Raw genomic sequence first — 17302 nt, 5'->3', positions numbered from 1 at the left:
ATTATTTTGTTAAATATTGATTTTGTAAATACTATTCTGAAAATAATAAAAATTTGAAATAAATGGGTTAAACACAAATTCTAAATATCTTAATCATTTATTGTTTACAATGTAGGATGAAATTTCTGTTCGAATTGGTTCAGCGTCGCTATCAAAATCATCTGTTTCTAATGCGTCTTCGAATGATTTCTCGAGCTGTTGTGGTTCATCGGGGCTTGGTTCCAAAATTCCCTGAATATCAATGTTTTTACGTTTCGTGAAATTATGTAAAATACAACTACTATAACGATTATCGAGTCCTTTTCCAATTCGCCGAAATCGAGCTTTCAAATGTCCGAAAGCATTTCCGACCACCCTGCGTGATTTGGCTACAGTGTAATTGAAAGCCTTCATAGTTTCATTCTCAGTAGTTGAAAAAGCATGGCTTTATTACTTGACTCGAAAATTTGAAAGCCGAATCGCCAATCACCACAACAGGCACATCAACTCCCGAAATAATGCGCGAGTTATTCTTATTATTCGGAAGACAGAGCTCCACAGGTCTCATGGCAAAATTCTAGCAATAATTTGCAGACCATTGCTTTCGACACACCAAACAACGTGCCCACTGTCCGATACTCCGCAGAAGATCCTAAGGTATATAATGTGATTGCAACCCGCTTATCGAGAGGAATGGCCTTTCCAAATGCGGTGTCTTTTTGGGCCAATCCACAAAGGCGTTCCACAAGGATGCCAAACTCCTCCCTATTCATTCCAAAATGTTCTACAAAAGTAGATTCGTTGCTTCCAAGAACATCGCGCTCCCAAAAACACCCATGCCGTTGCTAAAAAGTAAATGTATTTATGTAAATATTACATTGCTGCCAGCATTTCTACTTACATAGGCCCAAACCGACGGCGATTTCTTTAATATTGGCAATGGCCTATACTCCGTTAATTTTCCCTCCAATTCGTCAAAATCCTCATCAAAATCTTGCAATTTAAGATAATTTTCCATTTTTAAATGCGCGTGCTGTTATTTGCAATTAAAGAAGATTTGGTTTCTCATAGCGCACTCTTTATCCTCTTCTTTGCCTTTTTAGCAAGTTCCTTCGAGATGTCAGTTGCCTTGGCCCGACCACACTTTACGCCCTTCGCCATTTTTGAATCGGGGTAACAGACCCGCAGCAAATCCGGCAAGTAATCCATCAGCAAAAAAGGAGGTTATGCATTACCAAAAACATAACAAGGTCGTACATCGGCATCGCGCACCTGCTTATAATTATTCTCACTATGTTCCTTTGTAAATGTGTCGATTTTCAGTTGGTTTTCCTTTTTTTTTACGCAACGTACATATATGTGAAGCTTAGTCGAATGTCTTTGGATGTGGGTCAGGTGATTGCGTAAAAGTTTTACGGTAAAACTAAACCACAGGAAATACAAGTCGTACGCCCGTCGTCGTTCTTCAGTCAGGAAAATTTTTCCAGCCATTTAGCACGCACTTTGCGATTTTCCGAAACAGAAATTCTACGACGAAGAAATGTTAGGTAGTTTGTTGGAAAAATAACCCTTTTACTCTTACTTTTGGTTTGTGGGATGTGAATCGCTCGAAGTCTAAGTATGCGTTTGCGGCGTGGGCGCAGTTTTATTTAAATTTCTTGAAGTTAAAACAAACATGCATGTAGATGATAAAATTAGCGATATTGCATTTGAGATACACAAATCTATATGATTTCTTTACCTACTTGTCCATTTCGCACAATTTATTTTCGCACAATTTGAGACACAACAATCACCGCCAAATTTAAAAGCACATGTGAAAGTTAGCATACCAATACACTTGTTTAGAGCCACCACACCAGCGGAAAAATTTAGTTTCGATCTGGCTTTTTTTGATTTCAGACATTAATCACTTTTAGAATTGGAAAAAAAAATGCAATAATAAAAAAATTAATTCGTTTTTTTTTTAATTTAAAATATTTTGTATCGCTATTAGCAAAAAAGAGCCAAATTCAATAAAAATGGGCCAAAGAGACAACGAGAAAAAAAAGAGCCAGTTTTGGCTCAAAAGAGCCAAATCTGACAACCGTGCTTGTGAGCAAGAGTTGGAAGAGAAGAGAAAAGATTGCAAGAATTTTGCAATTTCGGCGCGTTCACACTCATATGTACTCATCAGTGCTGCCACTAGATGAGATTAAACAATAATAGCATAATAATAGCCTATTTCCACTGCACCAAAAAACTTTAGTTCTTTTCTGTTCAGGTCGAATGTTACGTTCCCCCATGTGAAAACCCATAAGAAAAAAAGTCGGTTTGAACGTAAAAGAACTGAGTGGCAGTGGAATTACGCTATAATAAACAACAAGAGGCGAAATCAAAACGTATATCGGTAATCTAGCTTGGAACCTGGTAAAGTGGTAATAGCTCGCTGTTAATTTGAACAGATTTCTGTTAATGCCGCTGTCTCTGATGTTCAATTTGAGCGTCGAAAACCCTCAGCGGAGAATATTACCACTATACATACAATACATAGATGCGTAAATTCATACAAAAAACCTTATCTTTAAAAACATTATTATTCCGACCCCAGTCGGCCCGAGCGCGATTTATTCGCCGCGCGATTTATTCACCCGCGATTTATTCACCCGCGAACTTTTCCGCACGATTTATTCGCGTCGCTACCGCTCGCGATTTTTTCGCGCGCGATTTATTCGCCTCGCGATTTTTTCGCGCACGATTTATTCGAGCAGCGATTTATGCGCGTCGCTGCCGCTGCGATTTATTCGCCCCGCGATTTTTCGCACCGCGATTCGCACCGCGATTTATTCGCCCGCGATTATTCGCGCTGCTGCCTCCGCGATTTATTTAAGTTGCCAACTGTGGCCATCCAAATATTGTGTTTGGTCATACGTAGAAATAGCCAGGTTAACCTAATTAAATCTAAATTAAGGAATGCATTCTAATCATAGGGTAAAGTGTTAATTTCAAGCAAAATATATACTCTATTAATTTGTATTTTAATATAGAGAAACGGATTGCGAATGATGGGAAAATGCTGCGTCGAATATGAAGTGCCTCTAAAATATCTGCAGATTTTCTACATTTGTTTGCAGTTATTTTTGAAATTTTTTTTAAAATTTTTAAGCTTTTTTCTCCATTCTTTCCGTCAAAAACAGTTTTTGTTGGTTAAAAGTTGGCAGAACTGCGTAGCGTACGTACTACGTACACACTCAGTTCAGTCGCAGTTCGTTTCTATGTATGCGTTTATGTATCTTAAAATATTAAATATTTTTTTAATAAATTCTTTATATTTTTTATTAAAACTTTTGATTCAATTTTTTACCAACTAAAATATTAAAAAATATAAAAATAAAAACAATATTTTTTCAGAAAATATATACAAAATTATAGTTTTTTAATTATTAGCCGATGAAAAACAATTATTATTTATTTCAGGAATATTATTATCTAATTCTAAATGCCAAACTGTCTAGAATTTGGATGGGTTGTATGCGTGTGTAGCTTGCCCGTGTGCATTTGTATACACAGACAGAGTTGTTGTTGCAACTACAAGTGAATGGCACGCGCCAATTATTATTTTTGTTTGTTGACAGTTTGATCTGTTTTGTTTTGATTTGACAAATTTTCTTTTTCGACATTTTGACCGCGCTTTTCATCTTCTTAATAATTTACCATAAGATTGTGTGACATGCATACATACATATGTGTATATGCAAATATGTATGTACATATGTATATACATATGTATGTATATGGAAAACAAAGTGATTGGCACGCGCCAACGTTTTGTTGTTTTTTTTGTCTATTTTCCTTTGCATTATTCAACCGCGCTTTTCTTGTTCTTTCTAATTTGTCTGCGTGTGGTAAGACTTGCGTCGATTTTAAGAGAGATAAATTGCTTGCATTTTTTTTAATTTAGAAAATATTAAAACGGTTAATTTAATAAAAAAAAAAATGTCAAGAAAAGTGGGTTGACTTGCAACATTGATTCATGCCAGTGAAGCTATAGGGATAGCTCAGAGCACTTTCCTGTCCGTTTGTTCCGCTTCCCGAAAAATGAAACTCTCCGTCGCAAATGGGTTTAAAATGTAAATTGGACGAGGGAGTCAACACACATTTTGAGTCGAAGTATTAAAGGAGTAAAAATAAAAGCAGAGTCACAGTCCAGTGACCGAGGGAGTCTCATTAGTACGACACGTATGTATGTAAAAGTGTATGTCAGAATCTATGTCTATGAGTGTATTATCGTCAGAGTTGTATGGAGTAGGCTTGGGTTGCCGGATCTGCGTTATTCCATGTGGCCGGAGAGAGGGGCCTGTTAACTGGGGCCTTGCCGACTCTGCGTTTAGTAGAAGAGTAGCCATACATTCAGCTATAACCTGCACTCAAGGGAGACGCGGCAGATTCGTGATATGCAGCGACAGCCTATCATCGCTAGAAGCAGTTCGAAAAATTGAAAACAGATATCCAACGATCTGCAACATCAGAGATGTATTAATACAAGGGCCTACGAAGCTGGGTGCCCAGCCACAAGGGTATAAAATCAACTCGCGGACGCTGCAGCTAAGTTAACAGCAATATCTCCAGCCATAACGGTTATCCCATCGAACCAGAAGGACATAAGGAGAGCCCTTTCCAACTATCTAAATCACATCAGGATCGATGGCTGGGCATCCTTCCATCATGGATACAAAAAAGTAAATCCCAACTTGGAGATGATTCGGTACCCTTCAAACTGCAGCCGGTCCAAATCTACCCTCTTCGTTCGTCTCCGTATTGGACACTGCAAAGCCACACACAGCCACCTCCTCTCGGGTGAAGACCGGCCTAACTGCCAACTTTGCGGACAAGTCCTGTCTATCACCCACTTGTTAGACACCTGCCCAAGATTAGCAAGTATTGGGAAACGCCATTTCCCAAATTCTCTTCCATCATCCCATCTCGAAATATCTATTCCCAATATTAATAAGATCTATAAATTTTTCAAAGAATGCAACTACTCCCAAATTTAAATTGTAAAAAAATCAGAGCTGAAGGCCTTGTTGTTAGTGCTCGCCGCGATAACTAGCTTTAATATTATTTTGTATTATTGTTAATTTCGTAAAATAAAATAAATAAATAATAATGATAATAACTTTTGCGACAATTGCCTAAGAAAAGAGCAAAACGAAATGCATTATAGGAACAAATACTGGTTAACCATTGAAGAACTCAATAAACAGAAAAGATAGAATAATATGTTTACGAAAAAATAAGGCTGCTAGAAATGAAATTAAGAAATGAAAAGGTAAGAAAACTGAAATATTTAAAATATAAAAAAGTGAAAGCAATCTATTTGGAATTCTCGACAAGAAAGGACTATCAGAGAATTCAAACACATTTTGCAAGATGTTGATAAAGGGCTATAAAAAAGTGGCAAGATAAAGAAAGACTAATAGCTCAAAGCATTAATTTTTATTCAGCTAAGGCGTATGAGGGATGATTTTAAATTGAATATCCCATCGAAATGGGCACCAATCAAAAATATGACTACGGGTCTGAATGACCACGTAATAAATGAATTGATGAATATATGACAACAGTAAGAATGCCGTATTATTGTTTGAGATGTCAATACGGAAAGAACTACAATATAATTCCCACCATGATGAAGTGGAAGGTTTTGTGGACGATGGCTATGAAAAATTAGGAGAGCTATGCAAGAAGATTTGCGTTTTTATGTTGCGAGGCCTTTATGCCAATTGGAAATTTGTTTTAAGCTATTTAGCTACATCCACTGGACTGTCAGCCATATAATTAAAAGAACTTATTAACAAAAATATAATTGTCGCACAAAACATAGGCCTAACTATCAGAGCAGTGGTATGTGATCAAGGCCCAAATAACAGAGGAGCCTTAACCAAATATGGGGGGAATGACGAAACACCATACTTTTTCGTTAATGTGCAGAAAATTCACTCAATTTATGATGTCCCCCATTTATTCAAATCCCTTCGGAATATTTTTATTCGATTATGACGCCAGATGGTCAGGTCTCATGGCAAATTGTTGTTAAATTGTTTAAGATTGACACAAACAACACTTCAGCTCGATTATGCTCGAATATTATACCCGCTACCCATAGGGTAGAAGATTATTATAACTTTGTGCTGGCATGAAATGTATGTAACAGGTAGAAGGAGGCCCTATAAAGTATATACATATATTCTTCATCAGCATCAACAGCCGAGACGATCTATCCATGTCCGTCTGTGTGTCTGTCTGTATGTCCGTATGAATATTAATGTTCACTTCACAATGCGTTGCCACTAAGTTGTAATATAACATTGCTCACTGTTAAAGTTTGCCCGCCAATGTAAAAAAACTCAAATAATTCCTAGAGGTTGCAAAAATTGTAATATAAAAAGGAAATAATAAAATAAACCTTCAGTCTGTGTGCTGGAGGGAAAGTGATACTATTAAAACCCATTATAAAATTGGAATTAACTCCTTTGCATGAAACTTAACAAACTCAACTCGAACACTTAAAACCAGTGAAGTTTGTAAACAACATTTCAAATGTTTGTTCACTTTTAAGTTGATACATGTATGAATTGTGTAATTTGAGTTTATATTGTTACACTGGAATTGAAAGAAATTAATTTGAATTGCATAAGAAATGGAAATGAATCCTTTATGTATTTATATTATATCTAATGTTGAAGTTATAAGTTGAGATATATGTAGGCGTTTAAGAAAGAGAAAAACGGGAATCCCCTGATCATAAACAAAACAACTGTCAATCTACTTGTAGTTTGAAACTAGAGATGTGCTATACATAATATTTTTAAAAAGTTCGATGTCGTGTCGATAATGAATGATGAAATATTTACCGACGAGAATAAGATGTCAAAAAATGTAAAAATCCCCGCATTTTCTCCACATAATGTCAATCCCCAATCAACTTAAAATTCCCCGCACTTTGGGAATTCCCCACAAATTAGCAACGCTGGTTTTCACGCAGATCAAGTTTGTTTCAAATTTTTGCCACGCCCACCTCCGCCCCCACAAATCAATAATAAAAAGAGTAATATTAAAGCTATACGGGCGAATATATATACAATAATAACAATGGTGTTTATGATTTCTGAAAATTTGATTGCGATCAGATAAAAATTGTGGAAGTTATTAAAGAAATACTTTTGTATGGGCAAAAACGCCTACTTACTAGGGGTCTTAGTTGCTGTGGCCGACAATCTGGTATATTGTGCCGTCTATGGTATATTTTGAATATGGTACCATATCGACATAACAAATATACCCTTTAGTATATTATTAGTATATTTGTATTATTGGTATATTTTGAAAAAATACCGCAATATTTTGCTTTTATTCAAAATGGGTAGCGGGTATCTCACAGTCGAGCACACTCGACTGTAACTTTCTTACTTGTTTATTAATAGCTTTCAACATAAATAAATGAATAACAAAGATCTCCGAAAAAAAATATGCCAACTTAGCGCGCGTGCTTTCGGATGCAACAGCTGACTTTAGAGCTGTTATGCTCAAAAGAGCTGTTAGCATTGACATTATTCTAATTGGTATATTTTTCAAAATCGCCTAAATGCCAGCTAATATGGAAAATGCCCTATAGTGCAGTGGCTTTAAATTTTTAGAACATGCAAGATTCCATAAAAAAAATTATTAAGCATACCTTAAAAATGTTTTCATAATATAATGTCTCACACTTCTTCACTAGAGAAAAATTTATACCCAATACCGTTGGGTAGCGGGGGGGTCTCAGAGTTCAGCACACTTGACTGTAGCCTTCTTGTTTTTTATGTTCTTGAACGATCAGCTTAAAAGTATGCAATATTTTGTCCTCCAATTACAAATTTGTATGGCATAATTGCAGGTTTGTTTACATAAATTAAAAACGTAATCAGTAAATTTTATTTTTTCGCCTGTTGCAAGTCTCAAGTGGTTCTGGACGGGAGCTGGACATTATCACTCTCAATGCGGGATGGCACCGCAACTGCTTGTCCGTCGTCCAATTTCAATCCAATTTTTCATCGTTGCTATCTTCAGAGCATTCGTCGTTAGTGTCCTGTCCGAAAGCCTTCCTAATAAAATTGCGAAAATTACAAATCAATTGAATTTGGCATGGCAACGCTTAACTGCAGCAGTCGCGTAACGCGACTCGCGTTAGCTTCGACTGGCGATGAGGCACATAGCCAACTGACTGTCCAGCTGAGCAATGAGAAAACATACGATTATTAGTCGGTTTGCAAATCGAGTGATTCAAGTGCCGTTTTCCTCATTAGGGTAAATATCTGTTATAAGTACAGACAAATCCGGTTTAACGACGCCGCTTATAGCGTCCGTCCGATTTTTGTGACGAAAACTCGATGACTTGGTGGGTTCCCATACAAATTAAATTGATGAAAACATTAATTAATTGTATTTTAAAAACTTATGGCAACCATAAAATAAACAACATGTTATTTTTCAACTTTTGGTTAGTAGGGGTTCCGGATATAACGACGGTCCCTTGAAAGTCGCTATAACCGGATTCTACTGTATATTTAGTTTTTTTTTTTTTAAGAGTATAAAAAAAAAGGAAATCCATTTATTAAATTAGGTAAAAATAACCAACAATTAGAAAACAGAAGTTTTTAGCATTTCGCATAATTCACAACTTACAACTTGCAAACTCAGAACTACCAAATGGAATTAATTACGAAAAACTGTTTTAAAAAAATAAATATGCACCAATATTTTTAAGTTGGTGGAAACCACATGAGATCATTGGATTGGGAATCATTAGGCTACTGTCTGTTTCTCCATTGCTCTTCTGCATCGTAGCAATTCAACATCGCCTCGGGCTGCAGCGTGTGTTGACAACGACGACGCATAGGATGCCGACCTACATTCAAGTTCGTCGGTGATCTGTGCTTAATGGCCGAGCGTGAGCGCGATTGCGACTTCTCCTTTGCTGATCTGCCCACAACGAGTGTACTGCGTCTTTAACGCAATCGAGCTGCACGATTCGCTGTTGGCTGAGGCACATTATTTGTAACTTTGGGGAGCCACTGAGACGTGAATGTGAACGCGTTTGACGCATTGTTCACACTTTGCGGTTGCGCGGCAATTGTTGTGCGACGTTGGCGGGAACGCGTTTGACGCCCAGTATCCTTTTCTGCCTAAGATTGAAGAAGTTTAACATTCACATCTTCCGAGTTTAGTTTTGTGTATTTTTCATTATAGATTCGGTACCCAGTATAAAAACCGAGTTTAATAACGTTGTTACAACACCTAGTATAAACACCAAATTTGTATGTGGACGTACTTTAACTTAAAAACTTTTAACTTTAAAATTCGCCACACTTAAATAAGTATTTATCGCCCATCAATAAAGAGAAACAAAAGCTCAACGTCACAGCTTTGCTGGCCGCATCAGCTTTGTAAGCAACAAACAGATGAACTGCATCACCGACGGCAATTGTCTTGATAGCCAAAGATAGCTGCAAGACTTACACCAAGCGAAAGGTGAATTTCTTCGAGGAAAACACATGCGTCCGACATCTTCGCCGATCTCCATCTGCTAATTGTTCCACACTTGTAGTGGCATCGAGGCCGATCGTCAGCGTCGCACTGGATAAAGGTGAATAACTGAATGTCAGCTTATGTTTTTTTTTTTTTGTTGATTGTAATATCGCTCGCTCTCGCAGTCGGACGTGTTTTTTTTTTTCTTCCCTCTGAAACTTTGTGATTTTTCATTGAATTTCATATTTATTTACAATTAATATAACATTAATTTTACTCTCTTACTTGTGTTTAACTACAGATTGTTTAATCGCTGTGTGCTTTCTTGTATTTATTATATTAATATCATTTTTCTGAAAATATAACAACAAATTGTGTGGTCAAACTTTGCTTTGCTTTGTTAGCAAAACAATTCTGTTTTCGTTGCCGCTGCACTTTGTTTTTGTATTTTTGTTTACTTTTGCGCTCTTCTTTTTCACTTGCTATTCTTTGCGCTCAACGCTGTTACAATAGTTAACTCTCCCTCTCTTGGTGTTGTTGTTGGCTATCGTCCTTCTTGCGTCTCGCTCGACCCGCGCTTTACTCTCAGTGCTTGTGCTTTGTGCTGTAACGGCGCCTACAGCAACATGTATTGAATTCGTCCTAAAAGTTTGCTAAGTTTAAGCCAAGGTTGATGTTGCTGCAAGTAGCTCCTAAAAGTATGCACTTGTTAGTCTGTCGAATTAGCTTAAGCTGCTGTTAAGCTGAGCTTAAAGCAGCGCTGTAAGCAGCTGATAAGCCGAGCAGTGCTGTAAAACTGCTGATAAGCTTAAAGTGCATCGGTTGCACTGGAAAGCTCAGCTTTGACATCTGCGCCAGCTGCATCAGCTTGAGCGCGGCCAACTTAGCGAAAGCCGGTTCCGGTTTGGTCATTTTTCTAATGACCGGCTGCGTACATAGACGCATAATTGTAGAAGAAATAAATCGGAAGGCATCAAGCGCTATTGGGGATTTTCTTTATTGTCATTGCTATTATTTGGTAAGAGAAAAGTTTTATCGTGTCATAGGAGGACTCCGTTTAATTAAAATTTTGTTCGCAGGATTGGTTTTGATGCCTTCAAGGCCTTGTTCCTTGCTTCGCAGCAGACAGCCAGTTTGCTTCGACCAAGTGCCGCAGCTTGTCCAGCGGAGCACCCCTGCAGGCCCTCTCGGCCAGCGGAGCACCCCTGCAGGCCATTTTCGGCCAGCGGAGCGCCCCTGCGCCGGCCCTCTTGGCCAGCGGAGCACCCTCTCCGGCCCTCACGGCCAACGGAGCACCCTGTCCGGCCCTCTCGGCCAGCGGAGCACCCCTGCACAGGCCCACACGGCCAGCGGAGCACCCCTGCACCGGTCCTCAAGGCCAGCGGGCGCCTTTGCGAGCCACCGCCTGGCCTACGAAGCGCCTTTAGGCGCCAACTTTAAGTCTCTGCCAGCGTCAACAATTTGTTTTTGTGAAATCATTGATCTTCTCTAATCGTCAATTAAAAGTGTTGTGAAAACAAAAAAAAATGATTTAAATTAAATCATTCAAGTAATATATAAAACAAAACAAACAAAAGTTCAAATTGTAAATTATAAAAATGTTTGAAGAAGTGTAGCGCTTTCGCACGAAACAAATTAAAATTTACAAAATTCGAAAACAAAGTTAAAATTTGAATAAATAATAAATAAATAGAAAATGAAGTGCAGTTTCATTAAAAACAAATAAGTTAAAATGTGAAAGGTGCACTACGAAACAAGAAAATTAAAATTACATCTAGCGCTTATGGTTGAATACTAATAAACAATTACAACAAACAAAATAAAAGTGAAGATCAATTAATTCGATTTAAAAGCGAAGCGCCAACACATATTAAAAATCAAAATTAATAATTGCAAACGCAATTATGAAAGATTAAAACAAATTGTAAAAGTGCGATTAGGAAAAATAATGAAATTGTAAAAAGAAAATAGTAAAACAAGAGTGTTAGAAAATTGTGAAGAATAGAATGAAAAGAAATTAATAGTTATTCAAAAGCAAATCGAAAATTAAAAACAATATAAAAGTCATGTGTAGAAAAGAACATGAATTATAAGTAAAATTTTGTTTAAATTAATTAATAATTTGTTGTACTAAAGATTGATAGTGTTTAATTCAAAATGTGCTTATTGTGCAAAAATTATATTTTTTTTTTGAAACACCTCGTCGTTTAGCCCGGAGATCGATCACCGCCGCAGGAGTTCTGGGGGTAAGTTCGTTAAAGAAAAGTGAAAAATGTACATCTTGTACAAATATTGTAATTCTTGCACATTACGCACACAAAAAAAATTCATGCAACAAAAATGAGTTTATAGAAAAGATAAATAAGAATAATAAAATTGATAACAGTTGGAAAAAAAGAAAATTAATTCTTAATAAATAGAAATAAAAATGAAATGAAACGCAGTCGATGAAAACAAAACAAATTTAAAATAAACAAATTATACGTATTATTAAACCAATAAATATTAAACAATTAGGAAAAAAACAAATACGGCACAAAATTGAAACATTCTCAAATACAATTTAAAAAATTATTAGATTAAAATATTATATTTTTTTTGTTATATTATATAATTTTTAAAATTTACTTTATACTCGTTTATAATGTATTATTTCTTATATATTTACACCTTTAATTAAAATAAATTTGAACATGGAATAATTTTTCTTTTGATAAGCCGAACCTGACCTTAGGCTCCACCGTCGTAGAGCCCAAAGGGATCACCAGAGCCAGGCTCTGACGCTTGTGATCATAGGATGGGTGGGGATCCTTGTTACGCAACATCAGTGACAAGTTGATAACTTAAATCTCGTACTCTATCTTCTTCTCTCTCTCTCTCCCTCTCTCTCGTTTTTTTTTTTCTTTCACTCTCTGCAGAGGCAAACGATAGCAACTTTAGTTTTATTTTATTTCTCTTCCGGTTAGTGTTCTAGCTGTTCTCTATGTAGCAGCACGCTCAATTCTAATCTTCTTAATAATAGTGCGCAGCGAAAAGGATAGATTTGTGGAAGCAAGACCACCACCTCCAAAGCCGACGAGCTAGAGCCGGATACTAAAGCGTGCCCCGCACCCACAGATCGTCCGTCCGTCCTTGCGGCGTATATCGTTGCACGTTACAGTGCTCTCAACGCTCTTTAGAATAGTAACTCTCCCTCTCTTGGTGTTGTAGTTGGCTATCGTTCTATCTTGCGTCTCGCTCGACCTGTGCATACTCTCTGTGTTTTGTGCTCTTCGTAAGTACAGATCATATTAGTTTGCAATTAATTTATCTATTTTGATTTATTTCTTTTTTTTAATTTTTTAATTGGTTCAATAATCTTTGTTTTAGCTATATGTTAGTCTACTATAACAAGAAATGCCGGGTGCCAGTTGGTGCCAAAATGGGTTTTTTTTGTTGCTGGTTATGCGAAAACGTTGCACATGAAAAATGTGCTGGCTTTAACGGCCGTATTGTGGATTTGATTTCGGCCAAGTCAGGATTGAGATGGACTTGTGAACACTGTAGGGACTCTGAACGCGATATTGCTGGGTTTATACGGCAGACGCGAACTGGTTTTAAAGATATATTGGCGGGTTTTAACAAACTCTCCGACAGCTTTTCTGCCTTGGATTCTGGGTTTAAGAGTATGAAGCTCTTGACCGAGTCTCTGAAGCGTAAAAAGGCCAATAAGCGTCTGTCGATTACCCCAATCGAGCTTTTTGTCTCAGTTGATGTTACAAGTTTATCTGTATCACCTGCTGGGGAATTAATGTCATTTAGTTCTCCGTCCCCTCAACCTTCGGTAGCTCTGGATGTACCACATCATAACATTACGTCATTAAGATTGGAGTCTCCTGCTCCGGCTTCGATTTTGTTGTCGACTGAGATGGAGACGGTTGAAGAAATTCAACCATCACCATCCTCTGTTGAGATCGTTAGTGCTGTAACGATAGAAGAATCGCCTCCAGCTCCTCAGTTGTCCGCAACACATTAGTTGCAGTGCCGCCTCTTAAGCCGATTTTCGTTTCAAGGCTTTCCCCTGATACGACTCCTGATGATGTTCGGGCTTATATTAAGTCCAAATCTCAAGCCAGGGTTAAAGTGGATAAATTTAATTTCTCGTACGAACGGGAGATTTCATCTTTTAAAATAAGTGTTCCCGCTGAACAATTTAACATGATGTGCAGTAAAGAGTTTTGGCCGGAACACCTATTAATTAAAGAATTTGTTGCTAAAAGAAAAATCGGCCTCCGGTTTCTCTTCCTAGTAGTGGCAAGAATTCTATTTCAAAGCCTTCCTCTATGTCTGTCAGTTCAAAAAACTAACATCCTCTTTACTTCTTGGCTATCAGAATGTAAGAGGTATTTGTAGTAAACTTACTGACTTATATTTAAATAGTGTATCTTTCCCTTTCAATGTCATTGCCTTTACTGAAACATGGTTAAAAATGACTTCCTTGATACGGAAGTAGTAGTAGTAGATTTTCCGTGTATAGATGTGACCGCAAGGTACGTCGCGGTGGTGGGGTTTTAATTGCAGTAGATGCTCAATTAAATTCTGAATTGATTGATCACACTTCTGATATTGAGCTAGTGGCTGTTAGATTATCCTTTGGTAGTTTAAACATTTTTATTTCTTGCTCATATATCCCCCCTGCTTCGGATGATGCTTTATATTTAGCTCATTTTTCTATTATTAATAACATTTCTAATATGCTTTCTGATCGTGATCACTTTATAGTCCTTGGTGATTTTAATATTGCTGGGGTGTCATGGCATTCCGCCAAGAATCTAAATGGACTTTCCCCCTCTGTATCCCATGTTTTTATTGATAGTCTCTTCGGGGTATCATTGTCTCAGATTAATGGTATTCCAAATTGCTTAAACAGGTCTCTAGACCTTATTCTTTTAGACCCAGATTCATGTTCTCTATCGAGAATATCTCCTATATCTTCCCCTGAAGACCCTTACCATTCCACTTTGGAAATTATATTGGAGCTCCCATTTATTGCATCAGAGTCGAGTGTATGTTGTGGTGAGCTTTCTCGTTGTATTCGGAAAACCGATTTTGAGAAACTTGCTCTGCTTATATCTCAAAGTGACTGGTCCCAACTTTCTTTGTCTACGAACTTGGATATAGCGGTTGAATTTTTTTATTCTACTTTGAACTCGCTATTTGATGCTTGTGTTCCATCAAGTATTCCACATTTGTCTAATAAACCCTTATGGTTTACTAAGAAATTATCGAATTTAAAAAATCATAAGTCGAGACTTTACAAAAAATTCAGGGGAACTGGCTCTTCTTTTGATTTTCTCCGCTATTCTGTTGCTCAAGCTGCTTTTCGCACTCATAACAATGAGTGTTATAATAATTATTTGAGGAGGTGCAGAATAAGATTTCAGCGTGATCCAAAACAATTTTATGACTTCGTTAACTCTAAGCGTAGATCCGCGTCATCGCCAGCATTTATGTCTTTGGAGAATATGACAGTATCTAATGATCCTGGTATTGCCGATTAATTTGCTGACTTTTTCCAAACGACATATTCTGTCCCAAGCTCTCAAAATTCTTTTCTTATCCTTATCAGTTAAATTGATCTAATTGTATTTTTGGTTCTTTAATTACTGAAAGCTCTATTTTAACGGAACTATTGGCTATAAAACCTGTTTTTCGTCCGGATGGAGTACCTAGTTGTGTGCTAAGGTATTGTGCTGGTAGTATCTGTAAAGCGCTTTTTAAATTGTTTGAATTATCCGTTAACCCATGTTCTTTTCTTAAAATCTGGAAAAAATCATACATTATACCTATCCTAAAAAAAGGGAGCAAATCTAAAGTTCAAATTTATCGTGGTATATCGAAATTCTATGCGATTCCGAAAGCATTTGAAAAAATTTAACTTCTCAACTGCAACATAATTTCACCTTACCAACATGGGTTTGTGAAGTAAAGATCCACTTCTACTAACTTATTGGAGTTCTCTTCTATTGTAATTAAAGGATTCGAGAATAAAATGCAAACGGATGTCATTTACACCGATTTTAGTAAGGCTTTTGACTCTGTTAATCATCACCTCTTACTGTATAAGCTTAATGTTTTAGGGTTTCCTCATAGCCTAATTGAGTGGATATCCTCATACCTTTCCAACAGAATTCAGAATGTTTATTATAATGGTTTTGTATCTAAATGTGTCCAAGTCACTTCTGGTGTGCTTCAGGGCAGTCATTTGGGTCCTCTATTGTTCACTTTGTTCATAAATGATCTTCCTTCTGCTATTGAGCATTCCCGTGTACTTATGTACGCCGATGACGTTAAGCGTTGCCTGACATTTAATGATAGTCTTGCGAGCTCACTGCTACAATGTGATTTTCATCGTCTAGAATCTTGGTGCAGAGTAAATATGTTACATCTCAACTGCAATAAGTGTAAGTTTATGACCTTTTGTAGGGGTTCTTCCCAGTTAAATAACTATTTGTTATATGATACTCCTCTTGAGCGAATTGAAGGTGTGAATGACTTAGGGTTTCTGCTTGATGCAAAATTAAAATTCGATAAACATATTCTGTCTGCTGTAAATAGGGCCATGGGTGTTCTGGGATTTATAAAACGCTGATCGAAAGAGTTCAATGATCCCTACATCACTAAGACTTTGTACGTCTCACTGGTTCGTCCTACCCTTGAGTATCTCTTGTCTGGAATCCCCAGTATAGGGTTTATCAAGATAGGATTGAATCGGTGCAGAAACAATTCTTATTATTTGCTCTTCGTAGTTTAAATTGGAATCCTAATATTAGATTACCACCGTATCGCAGTAGACTTTTATTACTAAACCTTCCTTCTCTTTCTGACCGCAGAACTATGCAAGGTGCTGTTTTCATTCAGAGACTAATTAATGGTGAAATAGACTCTTTGGAGCTGTTGAGTCAAATTAGTTTTGCAGTTCCTGTCAGGATCACTAGGAATTTTCTTCCTCTTCTCATTTCACGTAGATCTACTAACTTTGCTTGCCATAATCCCTTCCGTATTCTGTGTGTGAACTTTAATAATCTCAATAACGTAGTTTGCTATAGTAAATCTATTCCTTTGCTTAAAACGTTATTATTAGCTTATTTATCGAGTATTTAATTGTTATTTATCTTATTATACATATAACATATTTTTAATTTAATTTAATTAGCTGTCCAGCGTCTTTTAATATTTATTCGCGGTTTTCGTGTAATGCATGCTGTTTACAAATTTATTTTGTTTTGTCCGTGCGTCAACAAGCCCGTGCTTGGTATCGCTGGGCCACTTGATAGTACTGCCGTTAGTACGTCAACGTCCAAATAAAATAATAATAATATTGTTAGTTTATGTTGTCTAGTTCAAATGTGCATTTCTAAGTGAGTGTCAATAAGTGTTGTAAGTGTATTATGATGTAGCGAAATTTAATGTAATCGCCTTTCTTGACCCCGTCTAATACAATTACATTCTAGTTAAGGTACAAAGTACTAATCGCAATCAGTTAAAAATGCATATCAGGCAATATAAATAGGCAGATTATAATTGTATATTTATTTTTAGTTATGAAATTTCATGGCTGGCAAAAATCCTCTACTGAACCCTCCTTGAGGGTGCCGGCTGGGTAGGATCTGCATAACCTCATTGTCATCGGGTAGCAGATCTCTACTATGCGCCGAAGTTTCAGGTACTACCGATCTAGCTGACGGATCTGCTCCTTGTCTTTCGGGTACCCGTCTGCCTGGGGACAAGTAGCAGA

General features: G+C 37.0%; 1 protein-coding gene across 1 annotated transcript; it reads right to left on the bottom strand.

Moving 5' to 3' along the window:
- Positions 1–515: 515 nt before the first annotated feature.
- Positions 516–1381, bottom strand: LOC133849838 (uncharacterized). Its single transcript, XM_062285900.1, has 2 exons — positions 881–1381; positions 516–824 (listed from the first exon to the last, which is right to left on the bottom strand). The coding sequence occupies exons 1-2, from the start codon at positions 995–997 to the stop codon at positions 516–518; spliced, it is 426 nt and encodes a 141-aa protein (XP_062141884.1). The 5' UTR covers positions 998–1381.
- Between the last annotated feature and the right edge of the window lie 15921 nt (positions 1382–17302).

The sequence above is a fragment of the Drosophila sulfurigaster genome, unplaced genomic scaffold, assembly GCF_023558435.1.
Source record: "Drosophila sulfurigaster albostrigata strain 15112-1811.04 unplaced genomic scaffold, ASM2355843v2 contig_88_pilon, whole genome shotgun sequence".
NCBI classification, from domain to species: Eukaryota; Metazoa; Arthropoda; class Insecta; order Diptera; family Drosophilidae; genus Drosophila; species Drosophila sulfurigaster.
This window is presented reverse-complemented; position numbering and strand designations above follow the sequence as displayed.

Coding starts and splice junctions, on each gene's coding strand:
- LOC133849838 (XM_062285900.1), bottom strand. CDS start 997: ATGGAAAATTATCTTAAATTGCAAGATTTTGATGAGGATTTTGACGAA. Junction 825..880: donor CGCCGTCGGTTTGGGCCTAT/GTAAGTAGAAAT, acceptor TTTACTTTTTAG/CAACGGCATGGGTGTTTTTG.